This window comes from Chrysemys picta, chromosome 6, assembly GCF_011386835.1.
Source record: "Chrysemys picta bellii isolate R12L10 chromosome 6, ASM1138683v2, whole genome shotgun sequence".
In the NCBI taxonomy this organism is placed as follows: Eukaryota; Metazoa; Chordata; order Testudines; family Emydidae; genus Chrysemys; species Chrysemys picta.
In genome coordinates this window covers 127,783,711-127,796,125 of record NC_088796.1, presented here as the reverse complement: position 1 = coordinate 127,796,125, position 12,415 = coordinate 127,783,711, and the positions used below count along the sequence as shown (strand labels likewise).

Here is a 12,415-nt window from a genome sequence, read left to right as displayed (position 1 = left end):
CCTGCATCAGTGGGGAATGAGTGGGCTTTGTCTTGAGATATGAAATATTCCAGGCAAAGCTTTATAAAGAGATGTGCATCCCCTATGTACCTTCATTTGCTTCTACTTCATTGGAATCCAACAGACTTAAAAGAAGTGGGGATAGAAAATGGGGGTGTGGATCTGTACTCCATCTACTGAGGTATAGTTGAACAACTTGCCTTCTTTCTTTCTTTTTCTTTTTTTGCACTGTTAGTACACATACCCACACTTGGAAGACTGACAAGTGGTAAACCCAAGAGAAGTGATTTGAGGAGAAGACTAAATGACAGCAGGACTCCCTTCTCAAACTGGATTTTGAGAGTAATGAGGTGAATAATGCTGTGTAAAAGGTACAGGCTGAGCTCCAGATAGAAGTGCCAATGAGTCTTTATCAGGGACAAGAATATCCATCGATTCAACCTTTCAAAACAGGTTTTAACCCATTTTGACACAGGAAATTGCTTCTTGTTTAACCCACAAATAGTCTGGAGGATTTAAGGATGTATTTTGTACTGTTAAGATAGCGAACAAGGGTCATCTTAGGATCTAAAGTATGCAGCATACCCTTCCTTGGCAGTGAACATTGCTTGGTGAAGAAGTCAGGCAAATTTGGTGACCTCATTCAGATGAAAATCAGTGGCCACTTTAGGGATAAATGTGGGGCAAAGATGCTGCTGCACATCCTCCTTTCAAAACACAAGAGTGAACGGGTCAGCCACTGAAACCTGGAGCTCACCATTTCTGCTGGACGATATAAGGGGCACAAGAAGCGTAGGGGTCAATCATAAGACCCATTCTGGCATGAAAATGGGTCAGAAAGCTGATGGTCCTGCCCAGCTAGGGATGCCCCTTGTGAAGAACAAGTCAGGGATGGTGTAGGCACATTAGCTTCTACACTATCCCCTGGAGACCCCCAATGGCAAAGGGGGGATACACCAGAGAAGGAGTGTGTACTCTGGCAACACATGGCTGGAAGTTGAGGACTGCCCTTGCATTCGGTCAGTCTTGGATTTCTGATTGCTAAAATAAGATTACTTTTTACAACAGTCCAATGAAAGAAGGAGCTGAGAGGAGCTATGATATCTAAAAGGCGGTGTTTTTCCTGGAAGTTCATTGTTAAAGGAACAGTTTACCTAGAATCCCTTCCTTCTTCTAACAACCTACCTCGGTAGCTGATGGCTCTTTGCTGTCAATCCCTGCTGGAACCACTATCCCTACATCTAACAGAGGAGGAGTGGTTCTCTAGGGAGTGATGGTGCTGCTTTTTCTCATGATCTCGTAATACCAAAGAAGAAACTTTCAGTACCAAATCTGAAGTTACTCTTCAAAACATTCCAGTCCCTCGCAGAGTTGAACTTTGATTTGCCTCAAGGATGGGGCTTGAAAGAAAGGCCCAGAGATGGCTCAGACTCTGCCCTGGAAGTTATATCTTTTTCCATCAGCATCAAGTAATTAAGGAAATCATCTGCAAACACTTGGAAGGTGGTAAGGTGATAGGGAACAGCCAGCATGGATTTGTGAAGAACAAATCATGTCAAACCAATCTGATAGCTTTCTTTGATAGAATAACGAGCCTTGTGGATAAGGGTGAAGCGGTGGATGTGGTATACCTAGACTTTAGTAAGGCATTTGATACGGTCTCGCATGATATTCTTATCGATAAACTAGGCAAATACAAATTAGATGGGGCTACTATAAGGTGGGTGCATAACTGGCTGGATAACCGTACTCAGAGAGTTGTTATTAATGGTTCCCAATCCTGCTGGAAAGGCGTAACGAGTGGGGTTCCGCAGGGGTCTGTTTTGGGACCGGCTCTGTTCAATATCTTCATCAACGACTTAGATATTGGCATAGAAAGTACGCTTATTAAGTTTGCGGATGATACCAAACTGGGAGGGATTGCAACTACTTTGGAGGACAGGGTCATAATTCAAAATGATCTGGACAAATTGGAGAAATGGTCTGAGTTAAACAGGATGAAGTTTAACAAAGACAAATGCAAAGTGCTCCACTTAGGAAGGAAAAATCAATTTCACACATACAGAATGGGAAAAGACTGTCTAGGAAGGAGTACGGCAGAAAGGGATCTAGGGGTTATAGTGGACCACAAGCTAAATATGAGTCAACAGTGTGATGCTGTTGCAAAAAAAGCAAACATGATTCTGGGATGCATTAGCAGGTGTGTTGTGAGCAAGACACGAGAAGTCATTCTTCCACTCTACTCTGCTCTGGTTAGGCCTCAGCTGGAGTATTGTGTCCAGTTCTGGGCGCCGCATTTTAAAAAAGATGTGGAGAAATTGGAAAGGGTCCAAAGAAGAGCAACAAGAATGATTAAAGGTCTTGAGAACATGACCTATGAAGGAAGGCTGAAAGAACTGGGTTTGTTTAGTTTGGAGAAGAGAAGACTGAGAGGGGACATGATAGCAGTTTTCAGGTATCTAAAAGGGTGTCATGAGGAGGAGGGAGAGAACTTGTTCACCTTAGCCTCTAAGGATAGAACCAGAAACAATGGGTTTAAACTGCAGCAAGGGAGGTCTAGGTTGGACATTAGGAAAAAGTTCCTAACTGTCAGGGTGGTTAAACACTGGAACAAATTGCCTAGGGAGGTTGTGGAATCTCCGTCTCTGGAGATATTTAAGAGTAGGTTAGATAAATGTCTATCAGGGATGGTCTAGACAGTATTTGGTCCTGCCATGCGGGCAGGGGACTGGACTCGATGACCTCTCGAGGTCCCTTCCAGTCCTATAATCTATGATTCTATGATCAACCAGAGTAGAGACCCAGGAAGTTATGGGCCCAAGTAATAAACTGCAAGCACCCCTCACTAAAGCACTGAGGATCAAGGTCTGTTATTATGTGTCTATACAGCCCACGACAGTGAGTCTCCCAGCCTGGGTCGACAGATTTGGTCTTGCGCTACCACGCTAAAAGTAGTTGCGTAGACATTGCAGCTTGGGCTGTAGGTTGGGCTCTGAAGCCTAGGGATGGGGGTGGGCATCAGAGCCCAAGCTCCAGCCTGAGCTGCATCTTCAAAGCACTGTCTACACAGCTAGTGTTAGTATGGCACCATGAGGCCAAGTCTGTCAATCCGGGCTGGGAGGCTTGCTGGCACAGGGCTGTGTGGACATACCATTATAGATTTCCTGCCTCTACAGCAAGGTTATGTCTTAAAGCTCATCTTTCTTCCTGGCTCTGCCACCATGGCAGAATGACTATCACACTGAGGATAGGAGAGATTACCATAAAACTGAAACAACTTAATCCCTAAATACTTGTAAACAGAAAAACTAACTCTACCTATTACTATGCTTAGTTGACTGTTTACAATAAAAACTAATTCTTGACCAAGGAGAAATAACAAAGGAAAATGACCAAAGGACTGAAAGTCAAGGATTTCTAATTTGCTGCCTTGGAGACTGGAAGGAACAGAAGGCATGGCTCCTTCTAAAGCCCCACCTCAAACTTTTCATAGCTCAAGGTGAAGTCTGCATGGCCCCCAAAGAACAAAGCTTTCCGGAGGGTTCTGGGAATAGTATGGAACATGCAGGTACATCACAAGAGTGTGTATCGCTGACAATATTAGAAGGGAAAGGTCTTTTAAAAAACTTAGCTTGGAACTGACAGCATGGTTTTATCAAAGGGTACGTCTACACTACCTACTGGATCGGTGGGTAGTGATCAATCTATCGGGGATTGATTTATCGCGTCTAGTGTAGACGCGATAAATCGATCCCTGATCGCTCTGCCCTCGACTCCTGTATTCCACTGTGGCGAGAGGCGGAAGCAAAGTCGACGGGGGGACGGCGGCAGTCGCCCCTGCGCCATGAGGATGCGAGATAAGTCAACCTAAGATACATCAACTTCAGCTACGCTATTCTCGTAGCTGAAGTTGCGTATCTTAGGTCGATCCCCCCCCCCCCGAGTGTAGACCGGGCCAAAGTTATAGTTGATGAACTCTCACTGTATCATAATAATGTGCAGACTGTGTAATATACTGATTTGAGTGTATGCTTACCATTGCCTACCACTGCTAAATGGCACTTTCCCCAAGACCTTTTCTGTCTTGTTTTAAAACATGGTAGCTGCCTATTTACCATAGGTAGCCTATACCAAAGGTATTTTGTACCGCTTTTCCAAAGCCTCTATATGAAAATCTCCTTTTTATTCAGAGTTCTGAATCAATAAAGAAATAAGTGATTCAGAACTGAGGGCACTTAAGGGCCTAGCCCTGCAACTGCTTGCTTGAAAAGCACTTACTGTTGCATGTAGTTTCCTACACATCACAAGCACTATTTACCATAGTAAGCACTATACCTGGCAGTAAGCATCTGCAGAATTAGAGTCCAGGGGTTTGAACGACAGTGCACACCAAAATGCTGTGCTGTAACTGCCCCCATGTGAATGCTTTGGGTACAAACTAAATGACTCCTACTTTGCGTTAATATAGTCCTCTTCAAACAGGACTACTTGAATGTACAATAAGAGTATAGCAGTAGGAATATACTACCAACCACCTGACCAGGGTGGTGAAGGTCACTGTAAAATGCTCAGGGAGATTAGAGAACCTACAAACCCAGAAAATCCCTTCCAGGTGGCAATGAAGGACCTGTATACTTATCATACTGCAACATTACAGGGCAAATTAGATGAGAGAGGAGGGGCACTTTTACCTGGAAGCCAATTTTTGACATTGCTATTAATTATTAAATCATGTTTATTATGGTAATGACTGAGGGCCAACCAAGAATTCTGACACAACAAATCCTGCATCTTGGCAGAGGGTTAGACTAAATGACTCTTGTTGTCCCTTGTAACCCTATGATTCTGATTCTATAATGGGGCCCCATTGTGCTAAGCGCTGTCCATCCCCAAAAGAGCTTGCAATCTACTGGTTTCTTATGAATGTAGTCAGCATTCATTCAACTATCCCGACCTGCCTTTAAAGATGACCTGCAACGGATTTTTTAAAAAAGGACTTATATGCCCCCGTTTGCCTCATCATGACATATAAAGAAGGCCTGAAATGTTTTTTTGTTTTTTATTTTAAAAAGAGGTTCTCCTCCTGCCCTCCGCTTGCTTGTCTACCTTAGAAAGTGACAGGAATGTCAACTCTGCTCTTCCTGCATTTTCCTGGAGGATTTGCAGGAGGATCTCACAGGGAGTATATTGTTCTGACATCTTAACTGAAGGGGTGAAGGTGCTGAATCTTTAAGATATTCTTCTCTAAAATCTTAAAGATGGTGTTTTAAAAAAACACTGAACAGTATGACTGAAAATTCCTTCCTCACTCAATGGCTCAACTTTCACCCTTCTTGTCTCTTGTGATGTACTATTACACTAGCTTTCCTGGCACCAAAAGCCTCATCTAGACTAGGAAACTTGTTTTTTAAATATTGGCTAATATGATTTTATGCATCACTGCGCCATAGTCTACATGAGGTGGTAGGTGATGTTTAAAGTCATTTTAACTAACATGCTTAAAAAAATGTTCTTTTTTCCTAGTCTAGACAAGACTAGTGTCTTTCAAGCTAGAAGGTATCTGATTTTCAAGTTTAACACTAAATAAAAACCTGTTTCCTCCAGGGAAAAACTACTTTCAGACCTTCTCTATTAATAATAAAGAATCAAGCTCGCACAGGTCACAATGAAGGAATGTTCCCTGTGGCGTCCAGATTAGTTGTAAATGTTGAAGGCTGTGTGGCCCGGTGGATAGGGCATTGGAACGGGAGTCAGGAGACCTAGGTTCTATTCTCAGCTGTCACTGAGCTGCTGGGTATCCTTGGGCAAGGCATTTCACCACTCTGTGCATGTTTCCCCTCCCACCCTTTGCCTAGGTACGACAGGGCCCAGAGCTCCATTGAGAATGCTGAGGTTTGTTTTCTCTCCTTTGTAAGTCACCTTTAAGGCTCTTGTGATAAATGCCTCTTTGAAAACACTGCTTCAGAAAGCATTAATTCCCTCTTCACTGCATTTTAACTAACCCGGAACCAACTCATGTCACAGCAATGTACAGTAAAATAGACAGAAGGAATCCTTTTTTGTTAGTTGCCATCCAGTACCACCATTAGTACCACCTTCACCAATCCAGAGAAGAGTTCTCAAGCTCATATGCATCTGCCCAATCACTGAAAACAGATGTACTGACATCTCAAGAGGAAAGAGTAATTCCAAGGGAGTTGCATTGTATTTCTTAGAGATGGGGGTCCCCTAATTACTCCAGTTTCAAGCTGTAGTGATACTAGACTATCTGGACAATATTAAATACACCCTAGATGATCTTAAACCATAATGATTTTCAATTCTGACTTTATTCTCCTGATTCTCCCTGTTTTCTGATAATTGCATGTCTTCCTCACTTGATAATACAAATGATTTTTAAATCCAGTTTCTAGTTTGATATTTTAATTGTTTTCTCTTCAAAAACATGAAGTCCCATTGCTACACATCTTTTTCTTTTTTAACATGCCTAAAAATAGTAATATCATGAACTCTTTTTAAAAAAACAAAACAAAACAGTATGATATAGGCTGAGGGCAGGTCAAATAAACTTAATTGCAAGTGTAAGAGGAACGGCTTTGTAGAAATTCAAAGGAGGAGAAAAGAACTAGTGTGAATCTTAGTGATCAACTTAAAAACTCTGAAAAAGAACTAATTGTGTGTATAGACATCCTAAGCTCTATGGAGACAATAAGCATGATTTCACTTACTTGATTTCAGGAGTAACAATTTCTGCTGCTAGACTGTCTGAAGACTCCTGGCTTCCCAGTGGCATCAATCCTGTTTCAGACATAAACAAAGAAAAGGATGAACAGAAAGTATAATAAAAAATTATTTCAGAAGGCTATGGATAAATATTGTTCAACAGGATTAAATTTTAAGAGAACATTAAAAACAGTATGCTCCTTGTGAATATGTGAGAAATAATACAGAGTCATGCTATAATAGGAAGGAAAGATGAACATAACTCCATTTTTGAACAGGTTTTCTGTTCCCATTTTCCTCCATTTTAGACAAAGGGTTTTTTGTTTGTTTTGTTATTTTTTTAAATAAGTTATGGTTTATTCCTTGGCTTATGTAACAATATAAATATTTGCATGATGTGATATATGCAATGATTTATATTCCATATGTACCATATGCACAACATAAGTTTAGGAAAACTATGTTACGACATTAATGCTAATTTTTTGGAGATAAGTGAGTTGGTTTCTTACTGCCATTACTTAGAAATCAAACTCCTAAAACTTTTTTAAAATATTACATTTCAGGAGAGACCAAGCATGGAAAATTTCAGCCAAAGGTTCGAAGTTCTGAACATCTAAAAATGTGATTATAGCAGAAGTTGTTTTGCAATCTCAAGTTAGTGGATGTTACATTGGTCAACTATAAAACAACGGTAAACCTGTCTACCCTGCACCTATGAAGCCTCTGTGCATGTTCTTTAGAAAAAGGTAACTTCGGTTTCTCCTTCTCCATTACCTGAAGTGGTGAGCTGCCCTTCTTGTGCTTGTACACATCGAAGCTCTTCGATAGTTTCTTTTAGGGAATCTCTTTCCGTTCTTAACCTCTGAGTGATTGGAAGGACAATAAATATTAATCTCAGCTCTACAAATCCATCTTTAACTCTAGGCAAGTTGCCACTATGCACATCGTTGTCAGCACTTTATCAAAGAGTTTCTCATCTTAATGTGCACTGCTAGAAATGCCTTTCATAGCAAGGAATCCCAATTCATTCCTCGGGCAGAATTTTTTTTTTTTTTTTTTTAAAGGAGCCACTACTCACCAATAACAGTGGTTCTTTGAGAGTCCTGTGTCTGAATATCTACACTTGTGGGGTCAAGACACCTGCACCATGAACTTCCAGAAATTTAAGGAGAGCAGTATCCCCATCAGGGCCACTCACACTGTCCTTCCTCTCCTCTTGTGCAGGGTTCCTAGCTAGCCAATAGAAGTGGGCCAACAGACTTTCAGTTCCTTCCCCTAATATGGGAATTCTTAACCCTGCTCAGAAATAGTCAGGAAGGCAGGTGGGGAATGGGATATGCAGAAGCAAAACACTTGAGGAACTATGGTTACTGGTGAGGAACTATGGTTACTGGTAAGTAACTTCTCTTTCTTCTTCAAGGGCCTCTGCATACGTCCAGTGGTGGTAGATTAGTGAGCAGCATAACCCCTAAGAAAATCAATGGCCTTGACCTTTAGTTGAGCATTCGGTTGAGACTGGGACATGGATGAAAACTAGCTGCTTGCGGCTCAATCCAGGCAAGATTGAGGTAATGTTGGTTGGAAAATAAAATCATAAAACATGGCAAGGATAATATCTGTCCCTCTGAGTGTTTCTCATCTGTTAATATTTGCAACATTCAGGAGACTAACATTTAGATTCCCAGCTTCTTGATCAGGGAGCAGCAACTCCCAGGATGACATTTTATTTAACAGTGGCTTAGAACTGATCAGTCACCAAACATGTTTTTAAAAATTATTAAGCCCTGTCTCTTCCAGGTGATAGGTGGTATTTAAAAACATTAGACTTAATTGTGTCAGTGAACATATTTTAAAAACACTAATCATTTTTTTGTCAAGACACTGCACAAGATCCTCCAGCCTAATGCTTTTTCTCATTGGCCAGTGTAATTACCTAACAGCTCAGGTTTGTATGAGTTTAAAAATACTCATGTCCTTCTCAGGAACCTGATATAGATTGTCTGCACCTCCATGTGGGAAGAAATTAAAGTTGGGGTTATTGAGGCCCTCTCAAATGCCAGGCCCAAATGGTCAATTAGATCACAGGAAGGTTCAGTACAAAGGATGGGAGCTATTCGGTGTCTCTGGCATCAACAGGTCTCACTACAACCAGAAATGGCGTTGATGGTACTGGCTATCCCAGACTCCAGGACCATGGGAACTGTGGACTCTGACACTGACAGCCCTGGATAGCTGCCCACTCCATACCAGAGTTACATGACAACTAGATCTGCAGGTGGAGTAGAGGATGGTCTAGGGTAAAAATCCAAGTGCAGTCTGCCTCAGAAGAACTAGGATGTGAGTTAAGTGACCAAGAACTCCAGTACAGTCTTCAACCTCCATCCAGGTACAAAGCTAACGTTGGTGAGCAACTCTTCGCAGCTGATCTTCATGAATGCTCTCCACCATGCCTTATCGACCCAGGTGCATCTGGGGGTCTCGGGCGCTTTGGCAAGCAGTTCTCTGCTGCACCTTTGGTGGTCAGAAGCTATGGAAGGGCAGTTAAGGCTTCTTCTCTTTTTCTGCCCTCTGAGCCCTGGATGACAGGAGGGGTGAGTGGACCCAATTGAGACTGCCCTCCAGAAGATTCCAAAAGTTAGCAGCACATGCACTTTGATCCCACAAATGGGACTATGTAGAGGCTACACTGAAGATTTTTTTACTTTAAAAGAAAACTTCTGAGTTAACTCCAGAGGAATATTCTGAATGTTTCAAACCCAGTTTAAAATGAAATACACTTTACAATTACATTTGAGATTTCTGAGTCTTCCCCTGCTGAATGCTCAAAGCAAAAACTTGTTACACTGTTCACATGAGGAATCTATGTAGGAGGTTAGATAAACACAGCATGGGGAGGGACAGGAGAAAAGGATATTGAGAAGAAAAGACAAAAATGTGTCTTCTTGGCTCTTCATTTTTAAAATCTATTGCACACATTTTCGTAGTTACCTTGAAACCAGATGATTGGTTTATCAAACTCCATAGTTATTACATGTATATAATATTTTATCCAGACAACAGACAATTGGAAGTGAACTAAGAAATATAACAGGTAATTTTGATTGGCAGGTCCAGAGTAATAAGGATACAAATTTGTTTCCACCACCACAAAAAAAAAAAGCAACATCTAAACACTTACATCTTTTTCTTTTTGGAGGCTGTCTACTTTTTCTTTCAGCAGTTTGTATTCAAATTCTAATTTATCTGCTTTCTTTGATTCTTCAGATAATCTGTTTTGTAGTTCAACTACCTGTGAGACAAAGAAGGAATTGTTTGTCAGTGTTAAACATAATACGCATGAAATAAAGTTATTAATTACAATGCAATGTGAGATCAGTGTTATAAAAAATGGAATATTCATCTCTAGCACAGGCAAAATGGTTTGTTCACCTATCTATTGTTTCAATCATCAAGATCATTGAAGGGATCAGAATAGTACCACTTCAATGCAAGTCAAATCTGAGACGACAAAGCTGTGAAGAAGATACAAACTGTTCTCAGATTGCCGAACTATCCAGCTAATTATACTTGAAATTTAAATTTGAATAAAATCTCTAGATAACCAACGAATCACCATAACTATACAATTGAATGGATCAGAGAGATGAGGAAATTGATAATCGCCCTTCTCCTTCCTCAAAAGTGTGGGGAAAATAAATCAGTGAAAAAAAAAAATCAGATGCATTCTCTATTTTTCCTCTCTCTGTTAAGCCTCACTTTGAGAAGTCAAGCCCAATCTTATGTGAAGAGGGAACTTTTTGCTCATTTGTAAATTTGTTTTCTCATGGTTTTTGAATCCACTAATCTGGAGCTTCACCTCCAAGGAATGATGGCCAAATCCCAAAATCCAAAGGAACAGAGGCACTTTTGATTATTTAACAAGAGGAAGTAATGAGCTATCAAGGTCCAGTCAAAGTTCCCATGGATACTACCATGTAGAAGATCAATGAACAGCTATTTACAACTAGAAGAGGAGAAAACGGAATAAAGCTTTCAGAGTGGGCACACAAGTCATGAAAAACAAATCAGCAAAAAGTTGACCATTCAAAGCTATATACCTCTATTAACAAAGGTTCAGTTCTAGGAATGGGCAACAGAGGGTCCTGTGGCACCTTTAAGACTAACAGAAGTATTGGGAGCATAAGCTTTCATGGGTAAGAACCTCACTTCTTCAGATGCAAGTCAGATCTTGCATCTGAAGAAGTGAGGTTCTTACCCACGAAAGCTTATGCTCCCAATACTTCTGTTAGTCTTAAAGGTGCCACAGGACTCTCTGTTGCTTTTTACAGATTCAGACTAACACAGCTACCCCTCTGACACTTGACAATTCTAGGAATGGAATTAGTAGCATGTAACAGAAAGAGCTTGGATAGAACTGCACTGAAGAAAGATCAGCATGCAAACTCTATAGCTGAATGGAAACTCTGATGAAGATACATCCACTTGAAGCTTCTTGTGAAGCAATTTATAAGGAACCAATGTCTGCTTTGTTTTAGAGTTAGAGAAAGAGATGTGTGTAAATAAAAATGTTTTAAATAGGTTTGTTGATTAACTGCAGTTAGCTCACGCGATTACCTCAAATAAAGTAATCGTGATTACTTGCAGTTTTAATCGTATTGTTGAATAGAATACCAATTGAAATTTATTAAATATTTTGAATGTTTTTCTACATTTTCAAATTTATTGATTTCAATTACAACACAGAATACGAAGTGTACAGTGCTCACTTTATATTATTATTTTGATTATAAATATTTGCACTGTAAAAATAATAAAATTGTGTTTTTCAATTCACCTCATACAAGTACTGTAGTGTAATCTCTTTATCGTGAAAGTGCAACTTACAAATGTAGATTTGTGTGTGTTACATAACTGTACTCAAAAACAAAACAATGCAAAATTTTAGAGCCTACAAGTCCACCCAATCCTACTTCTTACTAAGACAAGCAAGTTTGTTTACATTTGTGGGAGATAATGCTGCCCACTTTTTATTTACAATGTCACCTGAAAGTGAGAACAGGCGTTTGCATGGCACTGTTGTAGCCAGCATCACAAAGTATTTACGTGTCAGGTATGCTAACCATTCATATGCCCCTTCATGCTTCGGCCACTGTTCCAGAAGACATGCTTCCATACTGATCATGCTTGTTAAAAAAATAAAACATTTAAATTTGTGACTGAACTCCTGGGAGGAGAATTGTATGTCTCCTGCTCTGTTTTACCCGCATTCTGCCATATATTTCATGTTATAGGAGTCTCGGATGATGACCCAGCAAATGTTCGTTTTAAGAACACTTTCATTGCAGATTTGACAAAACACAAAGAAGGTACCAATGCGAGATTTCTAAAGATAGCTACAGCACTTGATCCAAGGTTTAAGAATCTTAAGTGCCTTCCAAAATCTGAGAGGAACGAGGTGTGGAGCAGGCTTTCAGAGGTCTTAAAAGAGCAACACTCGGATGTGGAAACTACAGAACCCAAACTACCAAAAAAGAAAAATCAACCTCCTGCCGGTGGCATCTGACTCAAATGATGAAAATGAACATGTGTCGATCCGCACTGCTTTGGATCGTTATCGAGCAGAACCCATCATCATCAGCACGGACACTTGTCCTTTGGAATGGTGATCGAAGCATAAAGGGACATATGA

General features: G+C 40.5%; 1 protein-coding gene across 1 annotated transcript in view; it reads right to left on the bottom strand.

Moving 5' to 3' along the window:
• The window catches only part of HOOK3 (hook microtubule tethering protein 3), a 113,533-nt gene that overhangs the window by 35,374 nt on the left and 65,744 nt on the right, over positions 1 to 12,415 (bottom strand). Inside the window, 3 exon segments of the mRNA XM_008172652.3 lie at positions 6,729 to 6,798; positions 7,501 to 7,588; positions 9,905 to 10,015. Coding sequence (XP_008170874.2) covers positions 6,729 to 6,798; positions 7,501 to 7,588; positions 9,905 to 10,015 — 269 coding nt within the window.